At 40.7% G+C, this 22,931-nt stretch overlaps 1 protein-coding gene across 1 annotated transcript in view; it reads left to right on the forward strand.

Annotated features, from left to right (window-relative positions):
• The first annotated feature begins 2,142 nt into the window (after window positions 1–2,142).
• Window positions 2,143–22,931, forward strand: part of CFAP91 (cilia and flagella associated protein 91) — a 29,890-nt gene continuing 9,101 nt past the window's right edge. Inside the window, exons 1-12 of the mRNA XM_066177364.1 lie at window positions 2,143–2,181; window positions 4,336–4,487; window positions 7,344–7,427; window positions 8,703–8,768; window positions 9,669–9,853; window positions 10,552–10,729; window positions 11,066–11,223; window positions 11,463–11,645; window positions 11,802–11,944; window positions 18,143–18,259; window positions 21,293–21,364; window positions 22,657–22,803. Coding sequence (XP_066033461.1) covers window positions 4,360–4,487; window positions 7,344–7,427; window positions 8,703–8,768; window positions 9,669–9,853; window positions 10,552–10,729; window positions 11,066–11,223; window positions 11,463–11,645; window positions 11,802–11,944; window positions 18,143–18,259; window positions 21,293–21,364; window positions 22,657–22,803 — 1,461 coding nt within the window. The 5' untranslated portion in view covers window positions 2,143–2,181; window positions 4,336–4,359. The remainder of the gene's footprint in view (window positions 2,182–4,335; window positions 4,488–7,343; window positions 7,428–8,702; window positions 8,769–9,668; window positions 9,854–10,551; window positions 10,730–11,065; window positions 11,224–11,462; window positions 11,646–11,801; window positions 11,945–18,142; window positions 18,260–21,292; window positions 21,365–22,656; window positions 22,804–22,931) is intronic.

A 22,931-nucleotide genomic window follows, 5' to 3' on the forward strand; every position in this document is an offset into this window, starting at 1 on the left:
TAAAGTTGCTCTCCTGTAATGAGGTACTGAGGGGCCGGTATTTTATGTCAGACTTGACAAGATGTGAATAACCCTTTGATATACAGTTTTATACACAAAATAACAAACATAAGGGACTTACTTCAAGATTACAGACAGAGGAGAGAGCCCATTTGCTCTGCTTTTTTGTGTCCTGTTCCAAGGCAGCATTGCCTGTAAATCTCCTTATGTTCACAAAAGCATTAGCCCTTTCTGGTTTTAACATTTAGCATGAAGAAGCTTTCAACTTGGTTTCTTATAGAAAAGGTCTTCTCCTTGAGGAAACAGCAATGTTTTGCAAAGCACGATGTTTATTTGTAATGCTTTGTAGGGGCTTCTTGAGATGCACTACAGATGAAAAAAAGCCCTGCAGCCTCTCTGGGCAGTACATACCAAGCGGATTTTCACAAAACCAGAGAAGCAATCAGGTTGGAAAAGACCTCTGAGATCACTGAGTTCAATCTATGACCAAACACCACCGTGTCAAACAGACCATGGCACTGAGCGCCACATCCAGCCTTTCCTTAAACACCTCCACCGCTGGTGAAGCCACCGCCTCTCCAGGCAGTCCATCCCAGTGTCCAATTCCTCCTAATGTCCAATCTAAACCTCCTCTGGTACATCTTGTGTCCTCTCGTCTTGTCACTGCTTCCCTGAGAGAAGAGGTCAACCTCCACCTGGCTATACCTTCCTTTCAGGGAATTCTAGAGAGAGAAGGTCACTGAGCCTCCTTTTCCGCAGGCTAAACAATCCCAGCTCCCTCAGCCACTCTTCGTAGGACTTGGGCTGCAGACCCTTTATCAGCTCCCTTGCCCTGCTCTGGACTCACTTTCACCACTTTATAGCTGCAGACATCCTAAGTGACAACAAGCAAAGCCAAGAATATCCAGGCTTGAATCCCGTCCCTAACTGTAACTGCTAAACCAGATTTCCTAAGCGCTAAGCGAGAGGATCCTGGGGAGCACCACATGGAACAACTCCAGCAGCAGCTGCTGGAAAGCAAAAATACACGTGTCCTTCCATTCCCGACCTCGCTGCTGCCCTGTCCTCCTTAAAAGTGCAGCCACATCCCCGCGCCGCTCTCCCGCGGGCGGCATAAGATGGAGGCGGCAGGGCGAAGCCTGAGGGCTCTGCGGAAAGCGGCTGCGGGATACTGCAGGGAGCAGCAGCACGGCAGCAGGCCGGGGGCAGCCGGGGAAATCCCGAGGGGAGCGGCTGCCCCCGGGAAGAGTCACGACCGGCCTCCCACAGGCCCGGGCAGGGCAGGGCAGGGTCCGGCCCGCAGCAGCGCCGGGCCGCAGGGGCGGGACACTCTGGGCCCCGCCCGGCCGCCGTGGCCATGGGAACGGCGGCCGCGCCGGAGCCGCTCGGCGGGGACCGGCTGCCCGGCGGACCTACGGCTGCTCCTTCGGTACCGGGCCCGGCCGGGACGGCAGCGCCCTGCCCGCCACCCCACCCCGCCGCAGCCCCGGGCGGCGGCACCCCGGGTACGGCCGAGGCCGAGCCCTTCGGCGGGCGTGGGGCCGGGAGTTGGGCGCGGCGGGGCGGGAGGCCCCCCGGCCCCGGGGCCCTCCCTTCCCCTGTGACCCCCTGCCCCAGGGACCCGGGCCTGTTGCCGGGCTCGGCACAAGGTGGGTGCCGCCCGAGCAGTGGGCAAGCGATAGGGCTGGCGGCTCCAATGATGCTGGGACCATGAAACATTTGCTGGAGCAAAGCCAGCTCTGTGTCCCAGAGGGAGGCATCATGTATAGTACGGTATTCCCACTGATTACCATTGCACTGTGCCTTCTTTTTAATGTTTGATGTCATCGTGCTTTCTGTTGAAATTGATGAGGCCTCCAAAGAAAGTAGAATTTTCTACTAGATTTTTCACTTGTATCTTCCACAGAACAGTAGGATTTCATCTCTGAGGTTCATTTGCATGATGGTGACATCTGTTTGATACAGAGACATATATTTCAGTTCTTTCTTCGTAGTTTGTTTTGTACTCTCTTATAGACAGACTTTTAAAGAAGTGGAAGTGGAGCCTGATGATTTGTGCTGATTCCTCGAATATGTAACTAGTTCCATTTATTCACTCGGCTTTCAGACCCTCTGTACACACTGTGAAGTGAGAAGGACCGTCCAAAGTCAAATGTCCATGCTCAGCTTGGTGATAGAGTGGTAGGTGTTGGCCAAAGGCAGCTCACATGTTCACCTTGTCTTTTTCTGCATACACATGGGTAGAAACTCTGTCTCAGTCCTAAGCTGCTCCATTAAAACAGCCAAATACAAAGCAGAGAAAGAAGTTTTATCCAAAACGAGACAACACAGGGAGTAGCCATGATTGCTGGCCTATGGTGACTCTGTAACAGCAGCCTAGAAATACCCAGCTTCATGTTCTGAGCAATTTCCTAAGCTGTGTGTCAGTATTTTTAATAGACTATCTTCAAATGTTATAACTATATATAACAAATGTTTAACTATAGCTTGAATATGTTACTTAGATCTAATAAAATAAGTGGGCAACTGCTGGGCTGTTGTTCAAGCGGAGCTGTCATTCCCCACAGTTCCTTACCTACCTTGGGATGTGCTTACACTATGGATCAATGGAGCCTACTTAGACTAAAATGAAATATCTAGCGACATCTAAGCAGCCAATAAAGACTGCAAATCCACGCTGATTCTTCATACAGAATTAGCAGAGTTGAACTTCCTAGCTAATCCTTAGCTAGTTAGGCCATGCTTAGCTTCCTCCTGCGTTTGCTCCCCTGCTGTCAGCATTCCACTTAGCTTGTTTAAAACCAGCTAGGGCATGTCTGTGGGGGTTGCGGTCACACCTTCAGACCGCAGTGATTGATAGCTGCCTGGGATGCATACACGTAGTATGCCAGAGGAAAACAGACTTGGAGCAACTGCAGAATGAATTGGATTTTAAACAGAGTCCTCCTGAAGGTGTGCATGTGACTGAGGCTGCAAGGCAGATACTCTGAACTCAGACTTCATGGCTGTTCAGCAAGGAGAAAAGCCCTGACTATCTTTCCAATAATGGAGTCAAAGGAGCCTTTTTTTTTTTTTCTTTTTTTTTTTTTCTTTTTCTTTTTTCTTTTTAAGAATGTTGCTGGATATCTCTTACTCCATTATCTCAAATTATTTCTTATATCTACATGAAAACAAAAAAGTATTTGTCTACCTCTCCCTAGAGAGACATGCACACAGAGCTGGGAACATTTCCTGTCATCAGAGAGACCCTTGCAACAATATGGCTGCAGTAACAGTTCAGGCCAGATGAAGTAAACAAGTATCCTGTCACTAAAGTTGTCATGTCACAGGTGTAATGGTCAGATGGGTGTGGTGGCAGACTCTTGCATAAAATACGTTTCAGAATCAATCAGCAAGTGCATAATGTGCAATTCAAAACCCTACATCCTTGAATCCTTAATCTGTAGCTTCACAAATTGGGATGGACAGAGGTTGTGATACTATTAGTTAGTTCATAGGGTATTTCAAACTCTCAAAAGTTGAACTCCTTTTGAAGAGAAACGGAACAAAAATGCAATTTCATGCACAGCAAGCAGCTACTCATGGTAGGGTGCCTAGATCTTCATCAACTGACACTGTCTTACATTCTGGTGAGTACTTGAAATATCACCTGTGTGCATTTGAGTTAGCACCTGCTGAAATCAAAGGGGAAATTCACAACTCAATTCTGATTTCAGTCTTTACAGAAGCTCAAGCCAATCAAGCTACATCTCTTATGATTGCAAAGATTTATTGGCACCCATAAATGTAGGAATTTAAGGCATATCTACCGAGGGAAATTAGTCCTTAAAAGGAAGGGTGTAGATGTTTAATGTGATCATTTTTGTATGCTAGTTCCCTTTGAGATATTTTTAACAAGTGCTAAAATCGTTCCAGTATAAAATAATGTAACTTTACCCTGCCAGTGGAATATGTTACTTAATTTCTAGAGCACTAGAAATAGGAGGGAGTTACATGGGGTAATGTGCTAGAAGTTCACATTGCTGCACATTCACAGTTACTGCACACTAACTTCTTTATGTAACAAACCGTTAGACCTTTTGGTTTTCAGTATAAGTTTAGCACTGGAAAACAGCCAGAAGACAAATCTGTGCATCTGCTGCTAGTCTGGTATGCTCCACATCTTGAGAAGAGCCATCTAACTGGCTGACATCATTAGCATACGTATGCCGCCTTCTTTCCCCATCCCAAATGTGCAGTCCTGTAAATCGCAGCAGGGTGGAATTCTGATCTCTTCAGTGCTGTTTGAAGTGGCTAAATTACAGCCTCTCTTCTTTGTGTCCACATAAATGCTAGGTGAAGGCACCGATATTCTGAAGCATGGCTGCTGGACTGATTCATTTCCCAGGCTGCAATTTGTGCGTCAAGGGCAAAAATCCCATGCCTGCGTATATTGCTCGAAGATGGAGGGCTCAGCAGCGCCTGGAGGCTCTTCAGCAGCTTGCTGTGTAAGTGTTCCATGGTTGGATAATTTAAAATGAACATACACACAAAACCAACAAAAAGCCATGCACGCTGAAGTGGAGATGACTGCAATTTGCTCCTACTTATATTTCCCTTGAAATTAAGGGATTGCAGCTGTTGTGGAGTATGGTTACCCATCTGTTTCTTACAGGGTGGATGTTGCACATTCCTTCATCCCTGTGCTATCTGCTTTGCAGTGGTTGCCATGAAAAAGAAGTGAGTTATTTCAATCTCTTACAGATCAGATGAGTTATGAAGACTTCAGTGACTCATGTGTATTACTTCAGTGGGAGCTCTTTGATTTTAGTCCTGTGTAAATGCAGCTGGTTAGGTTGCTTTTGCTGCTCCTTCCAGGGTCCTTGGGGCCTGAACCAGGGCACCACATTTTTAATGCAGGAGTTGCTTTGTTGAGAAACCAGCTTTCTCCTGGTGTCACAATTTGGGTTCTGGTTCAGCAGATACTAAAAAAAAAAAGTTTATGTGTTTTGCCACACCACAGGATTTTTTAAGAGTCCTCTTGTAGCTGTATTCAAGACTGCAGGCATCACCCTAAGTTTTTGTTTTCAAAGGTTCTTTCTGCTTTAAGCAACTAACTTTAGACCATGGGCGTCTCAGATGGTGCTTGCTCTGGAGTTGCTGGTAACTGAGTTCTGCCACATGCCAGACAATAATCAAAGATGCTCAAGAGTGATACAGTGGATTTCACACCTGGTTTTGTTCAGTTTCAAAGGCGTATTCTTCTCATTTCCTTAATTAAAAAAAAAAAAAGAAAGAAATTTGGAGTATTTTTTTTCTTAATACTATTTTCAGTGTTTCAAACTATCCCCAGCATGTGAACACCTCAGTGGCTTCTTACATTTTGCCTGCAATTCTGTAACAACTTGACACCTGCACTGCTTTAAAATCGATTTACATTTCAACAACATGTATTTGCAAAATGTCTTGTAATTAACAAGAAATGAGAAATACATCCCCTCTGTTTCAACCTGCACTGATTGACAGTGCTGCTGATATAGAAGACAGAATATTTCCCAGCTGTCTTCTCAGTAGTTGCATTGCCTCTGCAAGGTTACTGGGAATAAATGCTCATTTATTTCAGCAAAGTCAGCAAATATAAGTCAAGGACATGCAAGAGGCAGGATCTGTGGAATAAAAAGGGCTATTTCCCTGGGTTCCCATTGTGCCTATAACTATACCATAATAGGATGAACAGTTTATGCTAATAAAGTTAGATCATAAGAATAAGTGCCCACCTGTGCTGAATGAAACAGAAATCCATCTGGATGGAGCAACAGTCTGATATGTAAAGAGTCGGCTAGTGGAACTAGCCATCAGCTCAATTAACTCATTTGAATTACAAACACAACTTCACAATAATAGGTTGATTAGTGCTGAGCAAGTGTATCAGGTTACGACACTGCATCTCAAAATATTCCCTTCTCCTTTCTTATGTGATGTGACTGAAAGCCTTGGGAAGAGATGACTTTAAACTTACCTTGGCAGTAAATTGTGTGTCACGGGAGGTTAATGAAGCATCTCACTCTAAGCTTTCCTGTGGCAGGTAGCCATACTGTGCCTCCCCAGACTCCACAGCACAGTTTGCAGGAATTAGATGAGGGCTTGGAAGACAACTGATCTCAGCACGTAATCCTCTGTTCTGATTGCAGCTGTCGAGCAATGTCATGTATTGTTAATTGTATCTCTGTAAATATACCTTTGTAATTAAAATTAGGCATCAGCAACCAACCCCAGCACCCCAAGCCCATACATCTTGAGGTCAGAATTCGTACAAATTGCCAAAAATGGTCTTACAGAAAACCTGGCCTTCAGGACTTGCCATATGCGTAGCTCAAAGAAATAAAATAATCAGAGAATCACAGAATGGCCTGGGGTAGAAGGGACCTTAAAAATCTTGTAGTTGCAATCCTCTTGCCATGGGCAGGGACACCTTTCATTCAGAGCCCCATTCAACCTGGTCTCAAACACTTCCAGAGATGAGGCATCCACAACTTCTCTGGGAAGAACTTCTATTTTTTGTCTTTAACAACTGTGCAGGTTAAGAAGAATAAATAGTTGTGAAATCAAATAGCAATCCTGATGAATAGCTTTCAAATTTCTCAGTTCTACCCGTTATCTCACTGACTGCCTTAATGAGGTTTTCCTCATGATCTTCCAAAGCCTTAAAGAAAACTCTCCAAGATGTTTTAGTGAAAAATTTAAACAGTCTGCCTAATTTAAATTCAAAATGGGGAAAAAAATGAAATGTTCTTGCAAAAGATATGGTTGTTCCAGCATAGATTTTGAAACATTCCCACGATTGCCCTAATTTTTTTCCTTTACTGGAGAACTCAAATTGAAATTGCTGATTCTAAATTTTTAAACATTTGCTCAAAGTATCTTTACCTGCTTTTCAAAGGTAGAAAGTGTCTTCTCCTTTGCTCATTCTACATTTTTGCACATACTTGGAAAGTGTTTCACTCTTAAGATAATAAACTTGCTCCCCCCACTTCCAATAAAAGTACAAAGTCAAGCATGTACAAGTGGTTAATCTTTTTCATAACAAGCTCATGAGAAAGTTTTAATAAAGGCAGCAAAGACCATTTCTTGACCACACATAGTGGGAAAGACACATAAAGTGTCAAAATGTTTTGCTACATAGGTAAATATGAAAAAAAACAAGATACAATTGCTTGTAAAAGTGTGAGGCTTGGGGAGAATTTGTAGTGTGCAAGTTGGATATTGCAGCCAGAGGGGAGAGAGAGAAAAAAAAAAGGCATAAGGGAAAAAGATAACTGCTCTGAATGTACTTCCTAAATTATATCCTGCATTTTGGCTTTCAGAGGTCAGTCTTCTCCTCATCTACCTCGGATTGTTTATGAAGATCCTGAAGTTGATGGAAGGAATTGCTACAAATATTTTGGACAGTAAGGAATGACCTGATTTGAAACAGGGTTCAGCTTGTTTCTGTGCAGTTTAAAGAGCACCTATGTAAAGGCCAGAGTATTATTTTTTCTGTATTTTCTCTCAGTTCTTTGATCACCGATACGGAAAATTTTAATAGTAACCACATCTTAAAACACGAGGTCTTTTTAAATTCACTCCATGACAAGATTTTCAGTTATGAGTTACCATATAAGCAAATATATCAGACATCCTGTACTTAATAAGAAAGCTTTGGGCTGTAGATCATCCTGTGCAAAAGAAGAAGATATTTACAAAGCCAATGTGGTTCTCCACACCCCTGGAAAGGTGTTTTCTTAAGAAGGAACCTTTTAACTCCCAGTTTCTGCCAGGAGCAGAAAGGGAGCAAAGGGAAGCCTTGATTAACTTTTCATCCATATCCCCTACTGCAGGACTGCTCTGCTCCTTCCTGAAAGACTGCAGGTCAGCAATGGACTCAAGATCTGAATTAACAGCTAGCAAATAAACATTCTTGTCTTAGTCACATACACTTTGAATTGTATTCACTACTTTACTCAGCAGCTATTGGCCACTATGTCCACTTTAAATATAAAAAAATTGCCAAGTTTAATAAGTTGAAGTCTATTATGACTCCTTTATCAACAGTTTTAAAAGAACAAAGACGATGTTATCTTCTGCAATATGAAATTAAGCTGCAAAACCTCCCAAAGGCTAAGGGAAATCGATAGAGAACTGTAATATGCAAACTATAAGAATGCCTAGGAAGGAATTATTAATATGTAGTTGAGCCCATATCACTTTCAAGATAGCTCATAAAGTATTGCAAAAAAGAAAACAATAAAATTAGATAAGTCCAAACTAGCTTATCGGCTGATTGTAGGAATGAATTTCACAATTTCAAGCAGTTATTAAAAAAAAACACAACTCTTTCAAAAAAGTGAAAGTGAAGTGAAAAAATTAAGCTAATTATTGAAAGATACACAAAAAGTTGGGAGTGTACTCAAACCTAACTTTAATAATTGTCTTGTTTTGCAACTCCACTTTCTGCTTTGACTTAAGAATAACACTCAGTCCTACTGGTGAAACTTCCTCTGTTCGTCTTAGCTATGAAAGAGTTCTTTACTTTTTAGGCACAATTCTTAAACATGCAACTAACAGAACCACAGTTGTGGAAGATCAGTATTTGCTCCATTGAGTTTAGTGAACTGCCGTTTTTCTGAACCATAATGATCTTTTAGGCTCATCCTTGTTGTCTTACTTTCATTCTCTCTTTTCAGACCTCTCAGCTCTTCTAAACTGCCTCCAGCAGGTGTCCCAGAAGATGTTGCTCATACAAAGACAGAGTAAGTAGTGACTTGTGGAGAATTACTGTTGTGATGGGTAACATCTCACCAGAAAAAGATCAGGAGACTTTTTAGCTGGTGACCACTCTTTTTCATAATGAACCAACAGGAAAAGCTTGTTTAAGAGGTAAGGTGCTGTTCTCATCATTGAGAGTTCTAGAGGAAACAGGTGATGGACTGTTTCAGAATTTGCTTGCAGTATGTAAGTAGTGCTTTGTGAATAAAGGATGTGCCTCTAGTGTGTTAACAGTGTGAGGCTTGAGACAGAAAGCTAGGTGTCTCTGGATTCTAGAAGTGATACCATTACAAAGAAGATTCTCTAGTAGAGCAATACTGTTGGAAAATCTTCTGATACTTTATTACAATCTCTGTGATAGATGCAATGCTGCTCAGAGATGAAGAGCATCCATGGTGCAGTCTACTGTGGTTTTCAGTGAGGATCAAATTTCACATAATAAAATTCAGTTCCTAGTAGAGTAAGTGGAAATTGCACCTGCTTATATCAGAATTATTTTTTTTTATTCTGGAACTGTTGGAAAGAGAAACGAGAGAAACATAAACTAAATTGAAGCAGTCCTACCTCATGTAATTTCAGCGATTTGGTGTCTGTTAAAGGCAATGCTTTAGAATTGATACATAGGGAAGATTTGTATACAACAATCATGAGAGCTGAAACTAGAAGATTTCTGGATTATTTACTTAAGGAGGGTGTTTCAGACTCAGTGTAGCCTCAGTCTGCTTTTCCTAAAGATAATGGAGTTAACATCAATGGGAATAATGTTAAGATAAAGTGAAACCATTTAAGACTCCCACCTTTGACTGACATCTTTCTGGTTTGTTTGCTTGGAGGTTTTTTTAATGAATGTGACCAATCTTCTTCCATCTTGCACCTCTTTTTAGGGCAGAGCCGCATGTCCAGCCAGGACGTGCAGGAGACAGCCAGGTCTTTGGCCTCATGTTCCGAACTCTGGCGACACAGACAGATTACAGGGATGGTGAAGCACAGACAGATCCCTATTCCCCTGAATATATAGTTCGCAGTGGCTCAGTCCCTGAAATTCTGACACTTGCTGTACTCACTTGGGGTGAGTTGTGAAATTAGGATAAATTATAATAATCATGTCACCTCTTTAGCAGGAAGTTCTTTTCTTCTCAATGTCTATTGCCAGCTTTGGCAGTCCTTTTTTGTGTGCATTTGGGGCAATTATTTTATCTGTTTCTAAAATGAGGATGATGTTTCCCTACTTAATGGTGCTGTTCTGGGGCATTTCACGAAGAGTTTTGAAGACCATTCAATATAAAAAAGTCATGTTTCACAAATGTGAACTAGGAGCAGCTTTTCCATTTACCCACTGTTCTTGAGCTGTTCTGAACTGAACATTGTTTAAAAAAAACAGAGTGAAGACTGCTGCCCCGGGATGTACCTGTGATCTTCATCTCCCAGTGTCTCACCTGTAACAATGATGGACGCTACACATGCCAAAGAAAGCGCACATTCTCAGAAAGTATCTTACTAAGAAAAGCTTTTCTCCCTTTGCAGCCTGCAGTAGAAGAATGAAGTGCCAATGTTAATGTGCACTGAACTGTAGCAACTGCAGGTCCTACCGTGCCTCGTACTGTAGAATCTCACTGGCCGTAGAAGTATTTCCTTCTGGGTTTTGACAGTTCTGCTTGTGTTTAACACATGGGCCTGGGCCCATCCAGCCCTCTCATACTTTTTGGTGGTGGCTATTTGTAGGATTTGCCAATCTCCCAAAGAGCTAATGCTTCTTGTCCCTGTAAGGTCATGGACTGCCAGCAGGACAAGCTGAGATGGAGATCATTGACCGCATCCGGGAAAAGCGTGCTTGGGAAGCAGCTCTGCCACCCATGGACAGTCCCTCAAACATCACAAAGAGGTTGAAGATGATGGAAGCTATGGAAAGGAAGGAGTGGGCCTATAGAGAAGAGCAAATAGATAAGTAGGAGTCCATATATACTCTTTTATTTCTTTTAATTATTGGCTGAATAGAGGAGAAGCAAGAAGGTTTAGGGGATTGGCTGAAGGGTACAACAAGCCTTCTATTTCTGTGAAAATACTCTAATTTTGGGAAGGGATGTTTTTCTTAAATTTAATCTACAGGTCTGCTACCACAATACATTTTACCAGTGCTTAACCCCGTTTTTAAAATGAAAGATTAAATATGAGACATGCAATATGAGCTGTTTGTAAAGGTATGTAGGATTTGATGGTGACAGCAGTCCACAGAACACTGCAGAGTACACTCAATACTGCCTGACCTTTTCTTTCCTTGAAGGTTGCAGAAGGTTCGAATGGAAGTCTTTAAGAAGCTGCTGCAGAGGCGAGAGGAGAATCAGAATAAGAGGGATGCTGTGCGCTTGAAAAACCAGTGGCAAAATCATCAGAAGGCTAAAGAAGAGAAAATGAGAAAGATTCACCATGACTGTGCATTGAGTAAGTCTGAAAGACAGAAGAGAGGGGTATGAGAGTTTTCAGACAAGCCATTTCTATTTTCACAGGGTTACCATCTATTCAAAACAAAATAAATTGCATCCAGAATATCGATGTGCACAGCCAGCCTTTGGTCTGTCATGTTTTTATTTTATCTGGCTAAAGCTCTTGTGAATGTACAAAGATACAGCTTTTATAGAACTATTTGTGTGAACCGTCTCACATTTGTATTTCCTTTTCAGTGCTCAGGAAACTGATAGCCAACAGGAAGAATTGCATGGGAAAGCTGGAGAGACGAGATATCATCAAAGAGTATAATGACTTTTCATCCCAAACATACGCTCCTTTGTCTCGAATTGGTTTTTTCCCAGACGGCAATTCTGACTACTGTGTGGTAAAAAACTTCTATCTTAACACCTTTGCAGGTAAGGCATTTTGGAAGACTTAGCTGTGGGAGGGAGATACTTACTTGAGATATTAACAAAATTCAAGTTTCTCCCCCACATCACTGCACTACTTAATCACTGTTTGTATTTAAATCCTTGTGTGTATTATAATGTTTCTTCATATTATAATCTTAGGATTGTGTGAACTGGAAGAATCCGTCCAGCATTCTGTCTCACAGATCAAGAATAAAGTTTCAAAACCTATATGCACTATCACTACGACTGGCTATATTAGAAAGTCAAGAAGACTAGAGGCAGTCCTAGCACAAGTTCACCAGGTATGAAGCTGTATCCAGCAGCATGTCAGTTCCTTTTAGATTTGAACTGCTCGTATATGCAATTGGGAAGATGTGTAAGCTTCTTCACAATTTCCTGTGCTGAATTCTTATTCTGTAAAACAGCTTCTAGGACAGAATGGATCAAACATGCAGACTGTTGTAGCCTTGACCAGTTCTGCTCTGATACTCAGCCCCTCAGTACTCTCACTCCTGGTTCTGCACCAATCCCATAGAAAACAAGCACAAGCAAATCTATCTTCATACAGACCAGGTATTTGGATTGGAACATATTATGTCAATTTGAAATTCTCACCCTTTTCTCATTCTCATTGCAGCGTTTTTTAATACACTACTGGCTACACTGTCAAGCTTCCAATAATTAAAGAAAGTGAATCTGGATTTATATTCTAAAAATTTTGTATATTATTTAAAAAGTACATTTTAAGTACATGTTGTAAAAACATCTGCAGCAAAGCATGATTAAAATGACCCCACTCATAAAATCAGGTCACCATGGTGGATGCGTGTCACTGTTGTTCCCTAAGAACAGCATCTGATTTGCAAACATGCTAATAGCATTTTGCAAATCTTAATTTATCACAACTGTTCATGCAGATGAGGTGTCCGTATATGCAATTAACCACCAAGGAAAGAAGTGCCTCATTTGCATCTGCAATCACAATATTTGTAAATTATATGTACTTTTAAGTACACTTCTTGTGATGCTGTTGAGGGCTACCTTCATGTAAAATCAGGAATATTCTTGGCTTGCTGCTGTATCTTTGGAAAATAGTGACACTAATTTGTAAAGCTTGGCAAGTTTTGCTTACTTTTATATATATATATATTTTGGAATGTGTATATATGTATATATAGCTCTTTTGCTTTAGTGCAATGTAATAAAAATTTTCAAAGCAGACAGTAACCTGCTGTTGCTGAATTTTAAATTGAAATCTTGCTCTGAAAAATCAATCATAATATCTCAAATTTTAATTCTGCTGGATCTTGTAAAGATGAAATATTGCACCTCATTATTATCCAGAAAGAAAATTTTTAAAGAAAATCTTGAGTGCTACAGGAATCATTCAAAAGTAAGGACAAAACTCTAGTTTTAAAGACACAGAAGTGTCTTTAAAAGAAGTTTGATTTTGGGTGGGTTTGCGTAAAGTTCAAGAAGTAATTGTGAAATCTGCATCATAGCATGGTTCTTATTGTCAGCAGAATGTTAGTCCAAGCTTTTGGAGCTGAATTCCAGATACAGAAGTTGTATTCTGTTTGTTTAAAATACTCCTCATGGTTTGAAAGACTGTTGTGAAGTCTCCAAACTGTTGCCACAGAGAAGAAGTGTGAGCAGCTGAATGCTGACTGCTCACACAGTAATGTCTCTTCAAAGAAAAGCTGGTGGACAAAGGAAGATGGAATGCAGAACAAATGCAGACAATTCTGCACATTTTCTTTCTTAAATCAGTGTAGATCACTTGGTCTGCATTGATTTATAGCAACTGTGAAGCTAACATAAGTAATACTCATTTTCCTACTACAAAAACGCCAAATGTATATTCTTTTAAAATCACAAACCATTTCCTTTGCAGGCAAAAGTGATAAAACAAATCCATTATGCAAAATTTAGCTGCTGCTTTTAGACATACAGAAACAGACACCAGACTGGTTGGTCCAGAGAAGCAGAAAGTACTGACAATGTGAAACACTCAGACTGCCTCAGCCACTGCTAGGTTTGAGAAAACTTTCTGTTCAGAGAATCAAGAAATGGCTGCCCTAATTAGCTCTTGAACTCTGTGATGCTGTTCTTGGTCACTTCTCCCATCAGAGGCTTTTGCTTCTGAAGTTTGATAGCTTTAGCATGTTCTGGCTTAGCAGAGCCTTGCTGACAGGTCACCTCAAATGCTGCTAGAGCCGTCAAAAACAGAGCAGTAAAGCGTGCAGAGTACTTGCATTAATAGAATTATGAGAATCTTCTCTGAGAGGAGCTCTCTGACCACTTGGAATAAGCAGTCCCAATTGTGCCAGCAAACCTCCCATCACACACAGTAGAAAAGAAGTTTAAAGCAGGTAATTAGAGATCATCTTACAAGGGCATTGTGTTGCTTTGCCTTATTTCTATAGCTGAGTCGCCAGATTAGTTTCCTATTCTAAAGCTTTATTTTAGTGCTGTCCTAGCACATTTAATCTATAAATTCTCTCCTATAATCCTAGAAATAAAGTGGAATCCTAGAAAATTCAGAAAGTACATGGAGAGCTAGCTCTGCAATGAGTTTTTTTAATTTTTTCCTGGATTGTCTGGAAGCAAGTGACAAATATAGGAGGAATGCTAGATATTGGCCTCAGAAGTAATTTGTTTTAATAAAGGAAGTTTCCAAGGCTTGCTTCTCTAGCCAAACATGAGGAAAGATGTATGAGTTCTCCTCATTATATTCCTTTTTGTCTGCCTTATTGAGGGTATTCCTAAGCTTAAAGCTTTCTAGAAGGGATAAGCAATAAGCCAAGTAACTACAAAAAAGATCTGTGTCCTCCTAAGAATGAGAGCTGCTTCTTTCAGACGTGAAACTAAGCCAAAAAGATGTGATTTTAGAAGCAGCCTTTTATAGGACCAGCCTGAAACCTTTTGCAGAAGTATTATGTACATGCAGTAGTCTTTGAATAATTCTCTAAAATAAGAGAATATGGCAGAAACAGGAGTGACACAAAATTTACAGTAAAAACAAAAATCTTTATCTTAAGCCAGATCAGTAAAAGGACAGAGGAAGATAGTTCCTAGCCAGCACAGATAACAGTGCTTTAAGGAATGCAAGTGAGCCATGATATAGCCAGCCTAGTATGAAAATCCAAGGCATTAAGGACATAACATACTGGTACAGATAACTACTGCAGGGAATAAATGCAACTAGGTAAGTGAATACACCAAGGAGTGGGGGAGGTGGTAGAAGACATCCCAGTGCAGAACAATACATGACTTTAGGCAGACCCTCTATGCTCTGGTGACTCAAGAGGGATGAAGTGTCAGGTGGTTTCAAAGTGTTGGATCAAGATGTGGTCAGAACCAGAAACTTCTCACCTCAGCATTAAGTGCAATTCTTACCATGTCTGTTTTCCTTTATTTGGTTGCTGGAAAGAGGTAGAGAAGTAGAGGGGCCAAGAATGTCTCTGGAGAAAATCTCTGCCAACTTCAAAGCATAGGAAAGGCTGTTTAAGCAGTTATTTCTTCAAGAACAGATCTCCACACAGTGTTAGTTGGCTCATGCTCAGACAGGCTCTGAGAGCTTTTATGTCAGTCTTGATCAGCCAAGATGCAGCAGCTGTGCTGCACTGCTAAGCAGGTTGGCAGCCTGTCCTCAATGATCCTACCTGAAAGAAGGCTGTAGCCAGGTGGAGGTTGGCCTCTTCTCCCAGGCAACCAGTGACAGGACAAGAGGGCACAGTTTTAAACTGCACCAGGGGAGGTTTAGATTGGAATTAGGAGGAATTTCTTCAGAGGTTAGACTTTGGAATGGGCTGCTCAGGGAAGTGGTGGAGTCAGAGTCCCTGGAGGTGTTTAGAGAAAGACTGGTCATAAAAAAAAAAGACAGACTGTCTGCCATGGTCTGGTTGCCGTGGTGGTGTTCAGTCATAGGTTGGACTCGATGATCTCAGAGATCTTTTCCAACCTCGTTGATTCTGTGATTCTGTAATCCCAGAATTATCATTTGTGAGCAAAAAGGAAGAAAGAGAATCATGACTGTATACTTTGTTCTGTACACAAAAATCAAATACACCTAGGATCTTGTGGAATGGAGAAGATCACGGAGAAGATCACAGAGAAGATAAGGGAGAAATCTAAAGAATGGTTTGAATGATTTCTTTGAATGGAGAGTTGCTTCTTAAGCCATTATCCTGTCAAGAGTTTTGCTTCTCTCAGAAGGTGACTGAGAAGCCAAGGTATATGGTGAAAAGCATGAGTGCCATTTGCTGTTCACTGCATTTGCCAGGAGAATGGAAAAAAGATGACTTATGTTCTTTCACCGTCTAATCCAATCAGATCCCACCTTGACTCTGAACCTACTACCTGAATAAAGGAATGTAGTCTGTATCAGGAAAATTGGAGTATGATATGTAGGCAGTAACATTTGGTGTATGTTGCTCAGAAATTTATCACTTTTATCTTTTAAAATCAAGTATTTTTGTAGTGATTCTTGGGTCCTGGTGTCCCTGTTTCCAAAAATGAGAACTTGTTAAGTTAGGCAGAACCAGTTAAAAAAAGCCCTATTTCTTATGTTCTTATATTAAAATCTTAAAATAATTTAAAGCATCAGATAAGAGAAAGCAAATGGCAAGCTTTTTTTTTTTTTTTACTTAGAAAAGATATCCAGGCAGACACTAGATAGTGCAGACATGAAAACATAAAGCCACTTCTAAGAACTGCAATGTATCTCAAATGTACATTAATAAAGATTCCCTCTTGTCCAAATTACTCATAGATTTTTCTGTCTTTTAAAGTTGTTAGTCTGGTTACATTTTGTTATTCTGGTTAGCAGGAAACATTTTTGGAGGCCACCGTTTTATTAGAAAAATTCTTATGAATGCGAGATTGTACTAATAAAACATAGCAGCCATTGTTTTCAAAAGAGTCACAACTACAGCAGCTTTTTCTTTCTGCTTCCCTTGCCCTGCCATGCAAATCTCCTTATAAATCATAGCCAGCACTGTTATAATCTTCATGCTAGACAGCTCTAAGGTCTTCACATACAAAACACAGGTCAGAAAATCTCTCAGCATTTTTGAGCTATAACCATTTCACATGGCTGAAAAGCAGTTTATAGGCTCTGATTCTTGCATTATTAGCATGGACCATTTAAGAAGCTTTCAGTAATAAAGTATTTTATCCCTTCCACCTAGAAACCTCTCTCCTTTTCTGGAGCAATTCATTATCCTGACCTAAAAGATCAGATCCTACAGGCAAAAAGGATTTTTGTACAATGACCACTGGAGTTTCAAAACTTCATTAATTTCACAATTAAATTCTGTGCAAATGCCATCAGTTTCCTGTTACTGGAGAGATAAATTCAGCATTGAACATTTTTCTAAAGTTTTTCTTTTGATTTCCTTCCCTGTTGAAATACTGTGTTTGAACATTTCAAAGAGAGAGAGTGAAAAAGGGAAAAGGCACACTTCCCCTTGCTGGAATATGATCTTTCAATAATAATGACTAAAGATCCAACCCATTCAGTAGTAGGATTATAGTTTTGAAGGAGCATTAAATGGATATACTCCTTTCCCTTTCTTTGCAAGCTAAAGTGTGATGTCCTGCAGCAGGCAAGCATTGTCATGCAGTTAGAAATGCTTATCTGAATGTGTAGTTCTAAGGGGCTGGCAGTGGGAAATTGGCAGGACTTGGGCTTTTTAAACAGTTTGAAAATGTCTTGAAAGAGCCGAGGCTGTGGTGGCACTTCCACTCTAGTCTGCTGGCAAAGTGTGGCATCTGCCACCAATCAACTGCAAGCAAGATAAACCCACACTTAATGGGCTTTTGCATTTTCTTGGTAGAAGGAAGATTTTGGACAAGACAATTTCTCTTTTGCCCCCAGTCCGCCTGTACAATTACTGTGGGTGGCACTGGGCTGTTGGGCAGTTGTAGATGAGCAGAGCAGAGTTCCAAAACATATTTGGCTAGGAAGGGGTCCTTTGGTTCAATCTTGTGCAGTAATAGCCTATCCTACAAAGACATTTCACTGTCACAGAACAGTGACAGTGACCTTCAAGTGACCTCTTCGTAAAATCTCTCAGCTGCGTAACATTTCTGAACCACAGTAACAAGCATTACCTATCGTTAAAGGCAAAGAATTACAGCATTTGTAGAAAACTAATTATTTGAGAATTAAAGATGAAGTTCATACCCATTTTAGGTTCATTTTAGTGACTCACAAGTGCTGATGACTTATTAGTAAATACAGTAAAATAACTCCTGCTTCCTTCTTACATATGATTTGGACATGCCCATCAATGTCTTCTGACCAACCAATAGCCTCATCTACTGACCATACTCAGTTTTTCAGTTGATGTGCAGTAAGAGATAGAAGCCACAAGCCTGCAAAGCTTTCAGCTCCCTGTAGTCAGTGTAGTCAGCAACAGTCAGCATTTAGAGGACTGGCATTGTTATGTTGTTCTATCTACCCATGTTCTTATTAAATTGGATGTCTTTTGCAGGCACTACTGGAGAAGAAGAATAAACTCAAGGAGCCAAAGAAACCTCCCCCTGTCTGTGAAAAAGTAGAAAGCCCTATTCCTAAGCCACCCACTCTAATCCTGGAAAAACCATCAATTGTAAGTGAGCTGGTTTTAGCACTTTTTTCCCTGTTGATCCCTGTTTGTTTCCTACACAGTTGTCAAAGGAATGCCCAGGGAATGAAAGAAGGGAGCTTTATCTTTTTTGTGTGCATCCATGTTAAAAATAGCCATCATTATTTCTTCAGACTCTCTTTGTCTCTATTCTATAAGGACACTAGCAGCCAAAGATTTGAAAATAATTTTTAGTATCTGTTGGCCAAATCCTTAAGTGAACTTTATTTTATAAAGACAGAAATTAGTAGACATGCTATTCCGTTGTTCTTGGGGAACAAAAAGGCATCATCATATTTTTTATTATTATTATTATTATTATTATTATTATTATTATTATTATTATTATTATTATTATTATTCAGTAGCTTCCAACCTTCTGATCTGACAACACTATCATAATCCAGTGAGACAATTAAGTTTAGACTTACTGAAGTCAAAGAGACATTGGCTGCTTAGCACTGAGCATGCACTTCATTAATTTTCTGGAGTGAAGCTCTTGTCATCATGCAGGATGCAGTGTTTGATGAACATGCACCAGTTCACAGATAATGATTCTCCTGCAGAGATTGAAATAGCAGTAATGATGTGTCATGGGGGCTGTGATATGCTGTAGGAAAAAATTACTTTTTAGGGGATCTGCAACTTCCTTTCCTTTCTTAAAGTAACATACTTAAAAGCTGGTTGCCCCAGTGGACTGTTTTGTCTTCTTACTAACACCATTTTCATGATGTACTAAGAATCAGATAGAATTACCATTTAAACATGTGAATTTAAGAGTCACACAACCATGAAAGTGAAGAGAGAAAGTCTTACTAAATCATCCGTGCTGCCGTGTTCCTTTGTGCGGTATGAAATTCAATGTTTTATGCTGTCTATTTTAAGATGACTGGAACAAGAATTTCTTATCTCCTTGAGGAGAGTTTTCCACAGCTTTACCAACTTCTGAGCATTAGATACTGTATTGAAGTGGTGGGTTTACACTGTTTAGGTCTACCAATTTGGCAGATTTGTAAGCACTTTCAGGTTACATGTAAAGAAATCAGAAACTTTTTTCTAGCACTTGTAGTCATTCTACAGCGTGTTTACAGATTATAGTTGGGGTTTTTTAAAGAATTCCAATACAATATAATTCCATCTCCAAGAATCTTGTCAACATTTGGTTTATTTTCAAGAATTTTTACATGTGAACACATAAAAGATGGAGCTCTCCAGTGAAGCTCCATCTGTAAAATCAGGACACTTGGGCCACTGAAGAGCAGCACTAACATCTCCTCCCTTGCCAAATCCAAGTGAGGTTTCTCCTACCAGGCTGTGAAGAGCAGTGAAAACAAGGCTCTTCTCTGTTGTTCATGCTTCTCTTCCTGCCACACACGCATAGGAGTACCAACTGCTAAGTTCTTCCCACTGGAACTAAGGATCTTGGAAAGAAACTGTGCCAGAAGAAAGTGGAGAGAATGGAGGCACTACTGCAAGCATCCTCAGCTTCTCTCCCCCAGTCATTTCTAATGGACTTAAGAGCCACAACAAGCTCACAGAGCACCTCTGAATTCCTTCATTACTTTATGACTTTCTTTCAGCCTCCTCTAGTTTGCAGCCATTTCCTAGATTCTTCTATATCCTTAATTTCTCTTTCTTTTTTTTCTGCAGGGTATGATAGGCTTTTCATCTCCCCTCGTTCTTTCCTGCCGGTCTATAGCAGGCAGATGGACAAGCTGATGATTACACTTGCTAAGGCATCATTTGCAGCATTCAAAAACAGAAGTACAGAAAAATGCTCCTCATAAAAATTCAAACCTAATCTTAGTTAATATCACACCAAGCAGTTTGGCTTACCAGTATGTGTGCCATCACCATTTCCAAAACTGTCCTGAAGGCATTTCACACTGTAGCCAGGTGATGTGGTAGAGTTTAGCTCCCTAGGACTGGAAATTCATCCCTTCTTTCCAGAGAAGAAGAACATACCAAATTACAAGTCTTCTCGCTAGTTCTGCTTCACTCGTCCTGGGTGCTGGTGTGGAAAGGCAGGAATGCTTCCTTTTGCATTTGGAAAACTCAATCTTCAACACCTAAGAAAAAACAGATAACTAAGATTCAAGCCCACACAACTTCTCTCATCCCACACTCTTCCCTGTTTTTCCAGCGCTTCTTAAATACCACATGTCAATGCAGACCTCATAGGTTCTTTATTAAAAAAAAAAATTGTGCTTCCAATTTTAAGATTTCTTTTTATCTTTCCCAGGCACCAAATGGACTTTTTCCTTTTCCTACTGTCAACTCCAAACTAGAAAACTCCTCACCTAGGAAAAATGCTGCCATCTGTGCTTTGTCTACTTCTCCTATTTAAAACAAGCCCTTTTTTTTTTTTTTACCTTCTGTGGTCACGTTCTCTTTCCTACCATGCCCCATCATTCTTTCAATACTACGCCAGTGAAGTTCTCAAAGAGACAAATCACAATGGACTGTGATTAATTTTGCTTCCAAACTATCACTTTCTGAGTCTTAAATTTGCTGAGTTACTCCAATAAAGATCGTCACTGGAATAAATATCAAAAGAAAAATTGTATATGTTCTGTTTTGATTTAAAACTCTTTTTTATGGTTAACAGCTGTCTTGGACGTATTCTGTCCTCTTAGTGTCTTGACCTGTTAAATTATGTAGCTGGTGCTCATTTTGCAAACTTAGATTTAGTCAAGCTCCAAATAGTACTTAAAATGCATACAGTAATTTTCTCCATCAACATCTCCTTATCATTAGGTTCTCATCTCAAAAGACCCTGTAAAATCTCAAATAGAATCTGATTATACAACCTTTCTTCCCCATCCCATGTAAAACATGGAAATACATGTTATTCTTACTCATCTTCCTCTCCCTAGAAACCAGAAGAATGGTGTTCACAAACAACCAAAAGACAGGATATGAGTTAGACTGTTTAACAGTTAGGCAGATAATCTACAGAAATCCCAGCCTCCAAAGAAATACTTAATTATTGTGTGGCTATTTGTTATGTTTTGGCAGGAGGAAGAGGAAATAGACCTGGCAGTGATCTGTCTACAGAAGTTGCTCCGAGGCAGGGCTCTTCAGAACATGGTATTCTGTCTCTTTGTTTATGTCAGTCTTCAGAATGATGGTGGGAATGGATGATTGCAAAAGGTGTTTGCAGTCTTTCTTCCACAGCACTAATCGGGTAGTGAGGCTCTTCATAGCAGAATTACTCAAATGTCAAATTCTAGACTAGATCTGGACCATGAGTACCTTTTGCCATGGTTATGCCAAGGTCCCAGGGACAAGAAACCTCCCACATCCCAGCAGGGCAGCTTGTCTTTCATATCATCTTTCCGGTTTTCACTGGTGGTGAGCTGGACCCCAGATGGGGAGTGACTGAAGCCTACAACCGTGATGTGCAGGACCCATCATTCTGCTTCCAGGGGAATGGAAGGGGGTCTAACTAAAAATTAATTCAGTAGCCATGCCTCGTGGGCTTTGTATTAAGCAAGTCTGTCACTTGTGATGAGACCAGTCCTGAAGGTTTGTTTCCATGTCCACCAAGAGTATAATTGATATTCTCTCTTGCAGTAACTATTTAACGTTTTGAAGTGTTCCTGTGCAAGACCCTGAGCTTTAGTAAACAATATGATATTGTGAAAGTGGCTTGAGGTGGAACATAGACTTCCCAAATGTTCTCCAGTTGTGTGATGATCTGTGAGAAGGATGGTTGAGGCCCCTGAAGGATTGTTGACTTTCAGAGCATGAAACGTCCCACCATTTTAGGAATCTTCTTCCAGCTACTGCTGGATCAGAAATCTTTTACTGAGTTGGAGAATGACACAAGCAGGGTTGAGTGATCTTTTGTTGCTCTTGGAAGTCCTGTTGGAAGAGAGTGGGGTTGAAAGTAAAACAGTGTCAGGGAGGACTGGGCCACATAACCCCATAACAGGAATGGCAGCAGTTTCAGCAGCCTCCCCACCAATTTATGGCTTTGGGCTGTTGCTGGGCTCCCTCAAAACAAAGGTCAGGGGACAGGAGATGTTAAAACACTGTGAAGCTTTGGCATTGAGGCTGATACAACAGACCATGCAGAAGACTATTACCCTTTTGACATAGTTGGTGTTGTTCCACATTCCAGTGGTTTGAGTTTGGATAAAACCAAACAGAATAATAATAATTTTAAAAAAAGAAAAAAAAAAAAAAAAGAAAAAATAGCAGATTTACCTGACATCTGTAGTGTTTGCCTAAATGCAACCACGAATTTGGTATACAGAATTAGGTCTTGGTAACAGCTGACCTTGCAACTTGGAGAAAAAGGGTGTGCTCTGCTGGCAAAAACATGTTGCTCTGTACTCTCCATTTAATATGCTCAGTTGTTTACCTTTATTTTGAAGATGTTTGAAGGGAAGGAGAAGCGCGTGGATCTGATCCAAGAGCTGCGCACCACTCACACGCTGCAGGAGGAGGGACAGCTGCTCCTGGAGGCAGAGAAGCAAAGGACACTGTCCTTACAGCGACAGCAGGACTCACAAATGCGCCAGGTTTGCTTGCAGAGATGGGAAGGTTGATTCACAGCTCTGTCCTGACCAGACACTCTGTGCTTGCAGCACCACAATGCTTTCACATTTAATTTTTTATGTTTTCTATTATCCACAGCACAGAAGGCACC

The sequence above is a fragment of the Chamaea fasciata genome, unplaced genomic scaffold (assembly GCF_029207755.1).
Source record: "Chamaea fasciata isolate MVZ Bird 193981 ecotype frontalis unplaced genomic scaffold, bChaFas1.0.hap1 SCAF_2, whole genome shotgun sequence".
NCBI classification, from domain to species: domain Eukaryota; kingdom Metazoa; phylum Chordata; class Aves; order Passeriformes; family Sylviidae; genus Chamaea; species Chamaea fasciata.